This window comes from Aphis gossypii, chromosome 3 (assembly GCF_020184175.1).
Source record: "Aphis gossypii isolate Hap1 chromosome 3, ASM2018417v2, whole genome shotgun sequence".
NCBI lineage: Eukaryota > Metazoa > Arthropoda > Insecta > Hemiptera > Aphididae > Aphis > Aphis gossypii.
The window spans coordinates 44,987,604-45,004,849 of NC_065532.1; the positions used below are offsets into that span (position 1 = coordinate 44,987,604).

General features: G+C 31.1%; 1 protein-coding gene across 1 annotated transcript in view; it reads left to right on the forward strand.

Moving 5' to 3' along the window:
- Positions 1–640: 640 nt before the first annotated feature.
- The window catches only part of LOC114121934 (uncharacterized), an 88,834-nt gene continuing 72,228 nt past the window's right edge, over positions 641–17,246 (forward strand). The window contains exon 1 of the mRNA XM_050203580.1: positions 641–1,906. Within this exon, the coding sequence (XP_050059537.1) occupies positions 1,521–1,906 (386 nt within the window). The 5' untranslated portion in view covers positions 641–1,520. The remainder of the gene's footprint in view (positions 1,907–17,246) is intronic.

The following is a 17,246-nucleotide window of genomic DNA, read 5'->3' on the forward strand; positions in this document are numbered from 1 at the left end:
ATATCGCGAGGAAAATTTTGGGAATCTTCCATCAATAAGTTTCATTGGTTATTGATATTATATTGTGCTATGATTTTACATGATTATAAATAGATATTGAAATATACGCCTATCAAAAGACGAGGAAATATCACTCTCTTTCATGCACACGAATGAACGAAACTCAATTTGTCATGATCATAGCTATTTTTAAACATTAAAAATATCTATTTTATATTTAAATATCAATCTATTTTCATAAAATTGTTGTCAACAGATTCAGCAAGATCTATATAGTACAGTGTCATATTATGTGCTACTTTTAATGACTTACTTTTTACTGTTAACCACATAAACGTTTAATATTATAGGTGTCAATGGTGTCATAGTTGAATCACGAAAATTATCATTTATATTTAAATGCATGATGTATATTGCTGCTATAGTTGCGGTTAGAGTTATTATCATATGATTGAATATAAATTTGATCTGCGTGTTCTGTGTTTGTTCAATAATACCCAAAACTAATTCTGTTAAAAATCCTATCCGCAGTTGACATTTAACGGAATTTAAGATGAGGTAAAATCTACAGCGATTTAATTCGTCGCCGAATAGAATAAGCTATATGCCTTTATAATAGTTAAGTAGAGTAACATCGAAAAGGACGACTATAAGCGGTAGGTATTATATTATACAGAGTTGGCGTGTGTTATATATATTATATTTTATCGGTAAAAAAATGCCAAACTCAACAGATATAATAATATAATATCATTGCCTGCGATCGGTTGATCTGTGCGTGCGCAACGGCGGAGGTGTAGTACGACACATACACACCACCACGGTAATATTTGACGCACAGTGAAAGTAAAACCGTATCCACTGGCGGCGCGCTTATAGTCGGCGGTCCGGGCGCGTGTGTGCGTGCGGTCCGCGCGTGAGGGCACCCGTCAGTCGCGCGCCGGACAATCGTCATACACAATATATATCCACATGCACGCAAAAACACACAACCTTACACACACACACACACACACACACAGCCATATACCAATAACACTGCTGCACGCTCTCGAACAGACGCACACCGGCCACTTATCATCGATCCGCCGCCGCGTGTTATCGTGCGCCGATAACGTATAGTGCAATATTATACTAAGATACGACCGCGAATAAAATATTATTATAAACTATTATTATTATATATCTGTGTGCACTGACAATAAATAAAATAAAAATTTGGTTTTTGGATTTTTTCGCGCTTCGTTCGTTTTTCGTGATCGTTCGATTCTCCCGTCGTCGTCGTTCCTCGGTCAGCGGGAATTCGAGTTTTTTCCGTCAGTGTCTCGTTTAAAAAAAAAAATAATAATTTTCTCGTATTCGTCGCCCGGGAAATAATCGTTTTGCTTTTTTTTCGCGTGGTTTTTTTCAACATGTATGCGTCAGGCGACGCATCCGCCTAGGACTCTCGGCGTGACCGCCACCAACTGCAGTCCCTGCAACCGCCATCACTGCCATCACAAACACTCACGTCGACGACGATGAACGCGATGACGACGGCACTGCTGCTGACAGCAGCAGCATGTTCGTTGCTGACTGCTGTTCCATCCGCGTCTAGTTACAGGGCGGTTCGCACTTCCGGTCCTCTACCGGTGACCGTGCACGTCCGGTCCGGTGGTGTAGTCGCCGGCGGCCCAGCCGCCAACAGAACTTCAGCCGGTGGAGTTGTATTCCCTGCGTCAGTGGCGTCGATGCCGACGATGACGACCACGACGACCACCACGTCCACGTCGACCGCGGCTGTGGCGTCGGCTGCCAACGCCGCCGCGGCTGCTGCCGCCGGGTTTACATCTTTTTCGACCAGCAGCTCGGCTTCCAACCACACTGCCTCCCGAAATCAGACGAGATCCGAACGACTCAGAGCCAGGTGAGTCAGTCATGTTACTTTAAAATAAACGTAATTATAGCAACAGCCATGTGCTGAGTCGCGGTCAGAGACTTTAACGCACGCAAAACGCACCCACTCACAAGTATAATATGTGTGATAAAAAAAGTCTTTAGAATACGACTATTAGAGTCCTGAATTATTGTACTATATGAAAATATTTCCGAGTATAGACTAAACTTAATTTGTTTTTGTGTTCTATAGTATAATATTGTCAATAATATAATATATATAGGTAGGTAATAAGTATACCTATATTCGTATATTGTTACTATATTGGTGCAGTGCGTGTAGAGTCGTTAAAGTCATGCTATTCGAGTGATGTTTGTAGCTTCCTTTTTGGACACGTAATTTTGATTTAACGTAGGTTTTAAGATTATAAAAATATTATTGTTGGATTTAGGTATTTTTCAAGTGAACCGTATAACTTTGAAGTTTCTTTCGATGATTTTAAACTATTCTCACTTTTATCAAAGACATATATTATACTGTGGAGCTCATAAAATTAAAAAAAAAATATAAAGTAAAATCAGGTTATATTAAATTTTTAATGCAATATTAAAGTTAGTAGGTATATTATAGTAGGACAGTTTAATATATCATATTCATAAACTATAATAGTCAACTATAATAAGTAATTTATTGATAAATGCATAGGTATAGTTAAACTTCATTGAAAAGTACATTATTATATTCATTTTTATAAATAACAAAATAATAATAGGGATTTAGTTTATTTGTTTATATACATTATTGAACATACCTACCCAGTTTTATTATTTTATTTTATGTAATAAAAATAATACCCATACACAGAAAATGTTAATACTTATTTCTGAAATATTTTAAACTATAATGTTAAATATTATTTTCTTCATAAATTATTATAATCACAGTAATCCAATAAGAATTTATATATACTAATAACTAATACATTACTTTTCAAAAATAAATATAAGTAGATAACGTTCTTTTGGATTTAAAATTGTATGATGTTTCGAATTTTTATGATTGTCGTAGTGAATATATATATTAATATTAAATAAATAAACTTATTAGCAAACTAAACCAATAAGCTTATTATAAATTAAAATTTTTGTTGATAATTGACAACTTTATACTCAAAACTATAAGTCTTAATTTGAAGATTTATTGACTAAACGTATAACGATGAAACGCCTCATTTGTAAATAAACACTACCTATATATTCATTTTATTAACTGGTTTTGTTTGTTTATGTTAAAATTTATTTTATACTTCATTTATTATACTTCCTTTAATGGTGCTCTTGTTTTTATTTTAATACTACGTTCTAATAAATATTATTTACATATTCCGACGGTATATTATATAAACTAAAATAAAAAATATTACACGCGCGTCGCGTACACACGAACGATAAATTTAATACATTACTCATTTTTCTCGTGTATAAAAGAATATTACAATAATTTCTAATTTTAGTGTGTATAAAATAATTGTAACATAATGTAGAGTTAAAAATACCGGCCGGAGTTATACTCGTACATAATAAAGCATACACACACGGAGATAAAAACTGAAAATCGATTTAAAACGTATTTGTCTATAATCACAATGGTATAGTGGCGTAATCCCTTAACTCTCAACTGGTTTCCGAAAACAGATATTCGTGTGGCACGCGGTAATTGTGTGTTACTATTAAGTGATGTATTAATATAATAGCCGATCCGTTCTATAGAATATTTTAATGAATCGCGCAAAGCCATATGGTTGCAGGTTTCATCGTTTCGTTGGGTAACGAGCCAGCGGTCATTTTAGAACCTTCGAACCAAAGACGTAGGACATTCGTCGTCGACTCGAAACTCATGATTTTTTTTTATTTTACTAGAATTGCCTAGGGACTTAGTTTTTTTTTTAAACATCCGATCAGTCTTAACACTATATGTCATTGTATATTAACTGTGTCTAAACCCGATAGTTCGTGATAATTGTTCAGTAAATATAGCATTTAAAGACGATTTTTTTTTGTTATTTTAGCGTACGTATAATGTGAATATTTAAAGATTATTTGAAATTTGGATTTTAACTAATATGATTTCGTGAATAGAATATAAATCAGAGTAAAAATATTATTTGAATAAACTTCTCGTATGTTTACAATATATAGGTAATATGTATTAGCGTGAATTTATATTGTATTATCATCTATATTATATTATTTAATTTGTTATGAAATGATGGTAACCGCGTGGTTATGTAGAAATTATTAACAATTTGTCAAACCCAACGAATACGTTTATGATTTCGAAAATCTGTTTCAAAAACACTTTTAAAAATTAAATATATTTAACTTTTCACTATTAGCTTGTTGATCATTGTTCCCTTCTAGTTTTAAATGCCACCTGTGTTAATTAAAGTACGCCCACCGGGCACGATTCATTTCCTTAATTATCTAACGTCAACTGAACTTTTAAATCAACAGTTTAGCTCTCTTTTGTTATTCACACGGCTGTATGAAAAATCATTATTGGCTCAATAAGAAATCCTTAAATAGAGTTGTTTGGTACATTTACGAAGGTTTTGTTTGATAAATTGTAGATATTATTATCACATAGCTATGTTATTTTTTTTAGATATAGTTCATAATACCCCGAGGAAAGTTTTTTAATCTTTAATATTAGATATTAATTATTTACTGTGATTTATGCTTAGAGGAAAAATTCTTACTGTATTACACTATTATTTCTCTTTTACTACAGTAGCAAGTATACGTAGGTATACATACACATTTTTCCGTATATGGAACGTAAAAAATAAATATTATGTTTTTTGATTCAAAGTATAATATACGATAGGTATACTATACCAGTTATACAAATAACCAATATAATAGTAATTAATAAATGGAACATTATTAAATTATTTTAGTTATTTGAACTATTGAACTTCTTTACCCTATATTATAATAATAGGCTGAAATCATTATCAAACTAAACATCATATATTGCGTATTAAACATTGTAAATGTGTGGCTATAACACGCAGTACAATAAAATATTAATTTTATCAAGTTTTAAAAAATATTAAATATGCATATTCACTAAAAATTATAATATATAATTACGAAAACAAAAAAATTGTAATGACACAAATTTAATAAATTATGTCTCGTTTTGATACCTCAGCTGCCGGGTCATTAGTCATTTTTCCAAAAAATTTTTTTTAAATGTATCTAACCTCTCTCTACGACCAGTTTAACCGGTTGCCGTGTATTATATGGTGAATGAGAAAATGGTAAAACAAGATGATACACATGTAATGCGTACATTTTAATTTTATTTTTATTACATTAGCCCGATTGTTGGTGAAAGCCAAGTGATAAATTAGAAAATTGTATTAACCAAATGCCGATTTCTAGATTAACTGGGCCTCCTCAAATATTAATTTAGCAATAAATAAAAACAAATGGATATCTTGTATCCTACACAAATGTGTACGTTTGCCGAATTGTTTATTGAACACAAATATTTCTTTCGACTCTCCACTTTAAACGGAGTGTCGACTAACTTTAATTTATTGGTTTTTTTTACAATGAATTAAAAATCGTGAAAATCGTATATTATTTGTTTTAACTTTGGTGTATATATAGGTGTAAAAATTGCAGCAAATTTAAAACTAGCAAACTTTACTTTCTATGCAGAACGTTTACAAGAGTATGTTATATACCTTTTATAGATAATAATTATTAAATCGGGCAAATTAATTACGGGTTAGGTTACGTTTTATACGCGAACGGAATCTCGTCGGAATTCTGACCATTTGGTACGGCCGGCGCTCGACGCGCGCGGCGTGTTGTGATGTAAGAGCAGACTATACCCGTATTACTTTTTAAGAGCGCAGTCCTAAAACAAAGTCAGCGCGGCGTTAAGTCTCGACAGCGATACATACTATACACAGGTATACTGTTATAATAATAATAAAAAAAAAAATAGGTACTATCGGAAACCGGAAAAAATGTATGTGACTGTTTATAAACGCATTATGACATCGTGAAATCAATACGATATCGTATATTATTATTATTATTATGTGTATCAGTATACAAATATAATAATAATAATACGACGTAGGTATATTAATATACCGGTAGACGACGACGACGACGACGACGATGACGACGACGGGGCACCTGATCGAAGAGTGCGCGGTGGCGGGAATCGGTAACATTCGTAACGCGCGGCGGCGTCGGCATCGCTGTTGGCGTCTACCTGTCTGTCCAGTTTTTGCAAAACACATGCTCTTCGACGGTACACATAACGCTCACACACCGTTGGCACGGGTTCAACCGGGTCATCGGAGAACCGTGTTTTACGTCGGGTCGTTATTAAAACATAATAAATCACAGCGGCGGCTCGAATCCGCCGCGCGACAGAGACGAAGCTGCGGTATTAAAATAATATTATATAATATCATACGTACGCGTATATGTATATGAATTATATTAAAACTCGGTGTGCGCCCCCCCCCCACACTCTTGTCTAATAGTATAATAATATGCTGTAGCGTACGGCGAAATATACGTAAAATACGTTCCATTCCGCCGGCCCTTTCGCCTTGATCCATATTATTATTGCTATTACGCGCGTTGCGCGCGCGCGCACGCTATATATATATATATAGTGTGTGTATGTGTGTGTGTCTTTAATCGCAATCTATATACCTATAACTGTGATGTTTGTTATATATATAATATATTTTATTATAATATTATACACACCGCAGGAGTATTATTAGTGCTCGGTCGTAACGACGATGATCGTATATAATATATAAATTAATATAATATGTTGTATAAATAACGATAATATGTACGAACATCGAATACTGCAGGTGCGTGCTCGTCTAGTTTTAATCGACGTTGAAGATATATATATTATATTATTATTTCTCGGTGTAATTCTCGGTCTGACAAGTCGCCTCGGCGACCGAAGGGAGACCCGATGGCGAACTCGGGAAGAGGGCCGATTAATAGCGCACACGCGATTATAGATATCATATATATTATTATTATTATCTTTACCGACTGTCTTACATAACGTATATAGTATTATTCACACCTTAATGCCGTGCTTATACCTTTATCGGGCAATATATATTCACATATGTAGATTACGGTTTTGGAGCGTGCGGCATATATTATATGTAATATATTTATTATCGGACCGTGTAACGGACTGTTGAATGCGTAACATGTTTATAATATGATATCATTGAGTGTTTATAATAGTATATATTATTTTTATTACATAGGTGCAATTGATGTGTAGAATAGTAGAGCGACCGGACTTTTTTTCTGTTTTATCTCGGGATGGTGTTTAATAATTTATTGACCGATTCAGTTGCATAGACGTCTAGAAATCGTACGAGGTATATTGTTCGATAAAAATAATTTTGAAGAGGAAATCATTGGTGTAGGTCCCGCAGATACATACAAATTATTAATACAAATTATTCGTTGAACGTCGCATAGTAATATAATTCTAGTCTAAATGGTATATTGCTTCTAGAGATTGACAAAAAAGTATTTGGCATATATATAATATATAATGTGTTTACTTACTAGTTACGTACCTTATTATTATATTTTGGCTTGATTTTGCAATCGATATGAGATACAGTGCAGTAAAGATACATCCTACATGGTGTGACATTTCACATCGATATAATTGTTACGTGTATATTTTTTAATCTCGCAGTGTTGTATTAATCTTATTTTATGCGATAATGCCAATAACTATTTTTAAAGTTACATTTTGTTTAGGTAAGAAAACTAATAAGTATGATTGAACATTGCAATTTCTCGAATGATTGAAAAGGTTATAGTTATATAATATAGCCATCAAAACTAGATTTAGGTTCAATTATCAAATCGTATTTATTTACATCAATGACCCAGATCTAATAACTATAACTACCTATCTATAAAAAAAACAGTTTACATTACAACTTCTTATAATCAATCATTGGGGAAGTAAAATTATTTGTCGAGGACGATAATAAGAGGAGAACCTTGGATTTTTGATAAAAAAATAAAATAAAATTATAACGACACTGCAGAGTGCAGGTAAACTGTAATTCGTTCTCGTAAATAACACGTACATTGCATTATCGAGCAAGAGTCTATTGTAGTAATTGGCTGACAAAATTGATTTTTAATTAAATAATATTAGTTTTAGTATGATATAGGTAGTCGTATATAATTGTCGATAATTATCTCAAAATTAACATTTTAAATCGATAATTACCGTATTTAATTTAGTACGTATACTTACAGTTTTATAAAAATTTTTTATGAATTAAATATCAAAGAAATCTTACATTTCAATTTAAATTTAAAAGTATATTATCATATTAATTAACGGATGAATGAAATTAAACCCATAAGGGCTCAAAAGTATTTTTAAATTTCGATATTGCGATTTGGTTTTACTGGTAATGGGAATTATTTTATTTGCTTTTATATGTAAATGATTACGTACACGATTTTTGGGAACCGACGTGTTGGCCACTAATCACCGATGAGTTATGGGGGCGTTGCCACTCTTTTAGTTATGACACTCCTCGCACTCGTATCCTGCGACCTATTTGTCTTTTATTTGCAAATACCTTACTTATTCTGTTGGGTCGGTTATACTTGTATAATTTTAAATATACGAACCAATCTATTGGAGAGAATGGGAAATAAAAATCAAACCATTATGCATCAGACACCCATTAGGTAATATTGTCCTCTGTTGTCTGCAACAGTAATCAGATCTCAATCGTGAGTTTTTAAAGTACAATTAATCAAACTGAAATTTTTTTTATTGGAAGGGGTGGACGGGTGCTTTGTGTGTAAACAACCGAATGCCGTTACCCATTAAAACCAAATGGTGTGCAATACTCGCAATCCTATATGTGATAGAAGAAAATAATATAATATATAATATTATCTTCCTGTTCCTCGTCATAATGACCTTACACATTATAATGACCGATATATTGAATTTAGTATACATCATAGAAAATACACATAATACTCGGGTATCATTATTTACTACAAACACAATAAACATTAAGCCACAATAGCTGTTAACGGTGAAATGGAAAGTATATATACATATTATATTAAAAAATAAAATAAATCAAATCAAACGATAATTTTTATTCCCACAAGTTCCGTCACCATTTCATGCTAAAAATCAATCAATTTAACAAATGAATTACAATTTTTTATAAACGAATTTATTTCGTAGCGTTGATCTAAAGAGTAATGCAATCATAGTTAGGAATCAAGTAAAACCATATTGAAATACAAATATATTCGATATTATTATATAAATAAAGATTACAAACACGGGGCTAGATAATATATTAAACCATAATTATAATATTATTATTATAGTATAGTGTGTACCTTTGTGACTTTTAGTTTTCAAATAATTTATTATTTTATACCTACGCTTGTAAATTAGTGATATTTTTATGTTTTTGTAACGACCAAGTATGCATTAATAGTGTTAGTATATTTACTTTTCGATTAGATAATTTAACAATACACCGTCGTAAAGTTTATTACAGCAAATGGACGCTTTCTATATAATAGTATCCTGTATCCAAATAAAGTATATGATATTATATTGTACTCGTAAAATGCACTGTTATACTATTGCGGGGACACTGCGCGTATACGAAAAAATAGAGAGTGTCAATGTACGTGACCGAAGTATGAAATGGTTATATTAGGACGGTCACTGGGAAAAAAGTATGTATATATATATATATATATATTGCATACACATTCATATGTCATGTTTTGCATAGAATAACAATGCGAGAAGATGCACACACAAATACTAAGGACGGACGAGATGAGTAAATAGTAATAATAATAATAATAAAAAAAAAACTCGTTTGAATAATATTACACGATAAGATATTGTATTCGAATATTATACCAAGGTCAACAAAACAGAAAGGTGACGTGCTAATATGGTCACTGCTGCGGAGACAAATCATATTATTCAAAACGTGCGGTCGTTGATATTGACTAATGTTTTTAAGGTACCTAGTTGTGATATTTACTTTTGGCGAAGTAAATAATTGTAAACTGCACATATTATATCGTTACGTGAAGTCAAAGCTATAACGTCATATGCACGAAAACAAGACGACGAAAATTCGTCGTATAAATCACTATATCTATGTGATACAGGCACATTAATATTATAATAATTAATAACTACGTTATCGTCGTGACGCAATGAACCTTCTTTAAAACAGAGGGAATGAAAAAAAAAATACGAAACAATTATAACTTTTCGACTGTCCATTGCTGTAATGCTTGCGCCCGCGAAATTGTAAATTATTATTAACCTCGTTCAGCGGTAATAATGAGATTATTACGACGGGATCAGCGTGTTTCGCAATGATTTCGTGACGTGCTCGTTGTGTCCGACAGTAGAAATGTATTTTAATGATTTATATTATATTCGTTTTGTGAATTATTGCTTGTTATATACTTTTTAAACAATGAAAATTAGCGAAAAAAAAAATAATAACAAATCATAATATTATTGGCCACTGGTGCAACGTGAATGATATCGTATTATATAGTAGTTATATGGCGGGTCGTATAATACCTATAATATATACCTATCCAATACACAGTATATTTAAGCCCACCGTCCGTCGATAATAACAATACAATCTATGGGCAAACGCTTTCTAGGATAACTGATAAATATCTATCGGACACGACCGTTTGTAGGTGAGTAGGTGACCGACAATTATTATTATTATTATAAACCCAAGTCCGCTATATTTTTAAAAAACATTATCATGTGCCTATAACCTATATAATATAGTAATAATCATTTATTAAATTCTACAATCGTGAAGTACACGAAGGTTGGATATTTTATAAAAATAAATATCAAAGTAAATAATTTACGGAAGTAAAAATGTTCGTGAAAAAAGCTAATTCGTGGTTGATAAGAAATACTCAAATTATTAATGATACATTTTTTTCATAACGTATGTTTGTATATTTGGTTGTTGAAACAATATCATAATATTTAACTTCCTTTTATAATAAAGTAATAACAATCTGCTGTTTTGTTTTTTGATTTTAATACTATGTTGCACAATGCTGGATACATTTTAAATTTTAAGAAACTTTTTCGTAATTTTCGAAGGCAGTGATGGCTTAATTTTTTTATGAATATTGAATACCTATTTTTAAACGATGGAAAAAGGTGCATGATGCAATAATTCATTTACATTTTGTGGAAGACAATGCTATCTCATATGAAGGTTTTTTAATCGGCCTCAAAATTTTAAAGCCGTACCATTCTCAGGATTCGTTTATTTAGAAGACAATAAACCATATTAACGGAATTCCGAGTTTATCGCTAATCGATTGATTACATTATACAAACATTATTTTTGATTAGCTGGAAGTATATTTTTATGTCTTTTTTACTATTGCCATTAATATTTTGAATAATGTATTTAAGCATTGAAGGAATCTTTGTACAATATAGTACCAATACTATACACACTCGTGTTCACATAGTTTTAGGTATATTATAGAATTATTCTGAAAAGTCAATACAGCATATACTTAAAAATTTTATCGAATATTTCAATCGAGGAAAAAATACGTTTATTATATTATTATATGGTATTGTGTTTGAGTAATACATTGATAAAATTGGAATATTTTTAATATTAAAATAATTATTCACTTAGTCATAACTAATACGCTTATATAAAAGTTTTACATATATTGCTTTATACCAGTGATTTAATTTATTCATACAGTTCTTATATATAGTTTAATGTCTACCCAGGAGTTAAACTTAATATAAATTAGTTGCTAATGAAATAAATTATAGATTATGCTCGTACGTTCATTGTAATTTTCATATTTTTCAAATTTATTTAATGTGGTATTTACACGAAGTATCTAATTATTCCACTACTATATGTTTTCAATCAAGAGTTATAAAAAAAAAATAGTAATACGAACAAACGTGTAAAATATCATCACTGACATTACAGCTTATCGCATAAACAAATCAATATGGGTCATACGCGAATGATTAATGATACCGGTTGTATCTCATTATAGTTTTATTTTTTTTCTTCTCAATAATAGTATGTTATAACGATTATGTAGTTAACAAATTGGTGGTTAAAGTAAATTCTCACCTGGCAGATAGAAATTACGCAGTGTGAAAAATTAGTTTTCTCGTATTTTTATAACACCTCGCACCAGTTGCGACCTTACGGCGAAATGGGCGTATACACTGCCGCAATGTCACTGTTCGAGATTTTCGTACGATAAGATAAGACAGTCGCAATTCAAAGGTGCCGCAATTATGCGATGTAATGGCAATATAATAATAACAATAATTATTATTGTAATCAATGCGATTCGATGCGCGTATTCTAACTATACTTAGTAGTTAATACACATGATTCATGCTCAGTAGTGATGTCGATAACAATAATAAAATTGGTAATTCATAGAGTTTTAGATCATCATAAATGCATGGCCGTCCGTAGCCATTTTTAGTCAGACAAAATCATTCTTGTCTTATCACAGTATATACACAAAATATTTCTGTATTAGATGTTTGGATTACTTATTTTTTACGATTTTTAAATGTTTAGCCGTTTCAGTGTGTACATACAAACTACAAAATATACACTTTTTTACGTATATCGATAGGTCAGTATTCGGATTGTCCAATTTTTTGAAGTCATTTTGGCTTTTTAACCAAAGCTCTACGATCAAAGTTAATGCTTTAATTTAAATCATTGCATTTTTCTACGATCATTCTATATTTTTTACATTTTTCATGTGATTTCACAAAGTTTGTCTACGTTCTTCGCGATATAATAATATGTGTGAAGGATACGCAAGTTAACGGAGGACGATGATCGTTGGACGATAATATGCGATTTATATAATAGGTATATTATTATATATTGGTATGTACTCGCATATCTGAAAATATCGTGGAGTTATATTACGCAACGTAGTTGTTAAAATTTGTAACACTATTTTTACTATAATATGTATAGGCACAACATTAAAAAGATCGACGCGTGCCGAGATAAAGTTATTACGATATGCACATATAGGCAAGTATCGACAAGTATATTATAATATGTGTACTGTTGCTCTTGCCGATTATTCCATCGTGGACTCGTAAACTCTTGATTTATGTACTCACAAGAAGGGATATAGTTTATATAATATACCGAGTGATCCATTTAACGTAGGATATTCATTATTTCTAAAACTATTAACTACCTATATTAACGTTTTGAAAATATTTCTTTACATAATCTAAACTAGATTGTTATAAAACAACATTTTTCATAAAAATGTAGGTATATTTTTTTTTTATTGTTATAAATCGTTTAATTTTTTTTCTAACGGTAACATGCGATTTTAATTCCTCGTTCCAAAACTGAATATTTTTTTGGAGTACTTACTTTGATACATACACATTTTGAGCGAGTAGTTTACGATTTCCAAGTAATATTAATAGGTTGAGCGGAATGGAGTGGTACAGAGGAATTTTTTGTAAAATTTTGATTTACTACCTACTCCGTTCGTTTAACCTACAACTATAGTAAACTACTTGAACAAAATTTGATTTTAATAAATAGAAATACTCCGAAGACATTCTACTTTGGGATATTAAATTAAAAACACGTGTTGTCATTTAAGAGTTAAAAATTTGAAAAATAATAATATAATATAATTTTTCACCAAAAATGGTATTTTCTTACGACTTGAAATTACACCTAACATATATTTTCATAAACGTTAGTGTTTTCTAAAACAAAGAACGTTTTACGTTAAATGGACCACTCCGTATATATAAATGAGTGTATTATGTTTATATGATTTACGATCGATCGCGTTTCGCGAAATCCTGCACCTGCGTCGGTCGGATTGGCGTGGCGCGTGTTCCCGGCGGGGTTGTTCCGCCTCTTTTGCGCCGGGCTTTATAGCCGTACACGATTGTCGTGCAATGCGGCGCGCGCGTGGTAACCGCTCGCGTTTTATTGTTACACATTATTATTATTTCGTTTTTAAAATACAATCGATCGGTTAATAACAATGATAATTATTGTTATTATGTGCTGTTATTATCTGTACCGCCGTCGCAACCGTGTCAAGCGTCAACGACGACGATCAAAAACTTGTAATAATTATAATAATTAATAATAATAGTATATAATATCGCATAACAACCGACGGTGTTGCCGTAATATAACTGTACAATATCATAATATTATATGGGCTGCGGTGGTGTTCACTTTGCCGGGTCTCGCGTAGAAAGGTTCGCCGCGGCGACATGCTTGCACGCTGACGACGACGACGACGATGGCGATAACGCCAAGGACGAGAGTGAAAAAAAGAAGAAAAATAAAATCCACTTCGTCCTTGCGCGGGCTGAAAACCTAACTACTAGCTCACCCACCTAAGTATACAATAGGTGCGATGTACGAATTGATCGGGATTTAACCAGAGGCGCTCGTAGACGGTCATCGGGGTTTGCGATAATGTTATTACGCCTACATACCGGGGGATTGCCTGCCTGCAATATAAGCACCCCACGTTTTTCTTTAATAATGAATTTATTGAAATTTAGATTTTTTAAACCATATTTTTTATAAATACTTAATTTATTATTACGTTTAAGTAGGAGTGTTCTGTGCAGACGATTTACTAAATTATATTTTTTAAACAAGAATCGCCCATTTTCAGTACATTATTAAACACTTTGAAAATTTATATGCAAATAAATTGAAATTCAAACGAGTAGATTTTGTGTTATTTAATTTTGCTTGATTCGGACTATTTGATGAATAGGTTTGTAAGATATAGGTCGCGGTGGTAATGATCATTTAGAAATTATAGGTATTTATTATGAACACTAATTTTTATTTTTTTATAAAATATATTGTTTGAGTTCATTTATTATTAGATTGAATAGGTATTATATATATTTTATAATTTTGTATAATAATTTTCTTTTAGGACTTTGAATTATCCATAATATATAAATTTCAATAACTTAGAAATTACTTGTTCGAATTTTAATCCAGACAATTAAACAATTAAAATAATAATAATATAATAATAACTCGCTTAAAAATGTACTACCCCTGCAATGGTTTGTTTTCATCTATAATTGCCACTATGACACAGGAACTCCTTAAATGGGAGAAAAAATCTATTAGAGAATAGTAAGCATGCTATGCTAAAGAAATCACTTTGTATAAAATGACCAGTGTAAGTAGCATAATATTTCTATCACTGGGTTAATTATATGGAGTGGCATGCGCATTAAAAATAAATTGACTAGTTCATAATAGATTATAATCATAATAATTGTATTATTACGTATGTGTGCACCGCTAAAGTGTCCGATGAGATTGCAACGCAAGATTCTTTTATTATGCTCGAGGATACTGAGGACCGACCGGGTAAAACGAAGTTGTTGCATTTTAGTTTAGTATTTACATGTGGAAACCCACGACTGAATTTATGTATTTCGATAATCGATTATTGTTATCGTTGCACTGTATCTGCACAGTGCAAGGTGTGATAATGATATTTTGATGTGAATTTAAGTCGGTGTACATTTCTCAAGTGTATTATAATATACCTACATATTAATCAATTTTTGTATATTATTTTAATATAGTAAATATTCATGATATTTGCCATGGGTAACATAATGCCGAGTAAATTATTCAGTTTGATTGTATAGGAACTATCATTATATTAGTAAATCAAATATATTTATTTCGATATTATTTTTAGCTGATTTATTTTTCTGCATCAGGAAATTTATAAATATTAAGAAAAAAAGTGTGCGAAAAATCAGCTTCTAAGGCTATTCTAAAAATATAAAATAAAAAGACAAATTGAAAAATTAAAACCATTAAAAATAATCAGTAAGTTATCTACATATTTTATTTTTAAAATTTTAAATGACATTCAGCAAGTGGTGTTTATTAAAATATCGTTGTAATGTAAGAATTATTTAGAAAAATAAATTGAGTTGATATTATTATCAATTTATCATTTTTTAATATTTCCAATCATTATGTAACACACAACGTAATTATTAATGACTTTTATGAACTTTTACTTAAAATTTTAGAAGGTAAACAGCAACACTGCAACAGTGATCCTACATGTAAATTTACTTTTCAAACACTATTGCATTTCTTAAAAACTAGTTTTGTAGATTCATATCAATAATTCATTGGTTTATAGTGGTGTTTACTGACGTTTGGATTTTAAATTTATAACTTTATTTTGATGTACCTATAATATCTATACATTTTATTTGTATAAAATATTTACTTTTTTCGATATTTCCATTTTACACAATATTTTTTTTTTATATAAGTATTGTGTACAAATAAAATCATTTCAAATAAATCACTTAATTGAATAATTGGTATGACAAAATAATACTATATACTGTTTTTTATAATCAGTTGGAATGTTATTTTATTTTTCTTGTTCTATTTTAATTTACCCATCTATTTTGTTTTGATCAGTAATCAGTCCATTTACGAGTAGGTATATTTTTTAATGACCATATTATTAGATTTATGGATTGTGCATCTACAGATTTCAATGTTACTTTTCGGCACTCGTCAGATAAACATATTATAATAGTTGTGATTTGTGGATAATCGTCGTGGACGATCGGTCAACTCCGAAAACGAATTACGAAATTTTGGCAATAGCATAATATGGTGTCTAGCCTACGGGCTAGATATTGTTCCACAGTAATTGCCATCATATTGCATTAGCGTATGGTTATCGAGTTTTTTTTTTAATAAAATGTTATCGATTTTCAAGGATAACACTATGGAAAATGTAGATCAATTTTTTAACCGAAAAAAATAAACGTTATCGGCCAAAATGTACCGTACGACATTGTTGCGAAGTTGTCAGGTCAATAAACCTATGCATTTTTTTTTTTTTATCACCTGGAATATTATATGGACCATACAATCATTCAAAACGAGATAACTTGGCCTTGTGCTGGATTGACAGCTTGCCGCCTTACGATAATTATCGTGTCCGCACATTGTCGAAAGTGTATTAACATTTAATAAACACAGACACACACCATACCTATAAATATGTGTGTACGGTGAAGATTATTTTATTCATATTATTAGACATTCATAATATATGTATAAGCCGGGCGCGCACGGTGTGGGCTTATTTGCTTCTTCTTC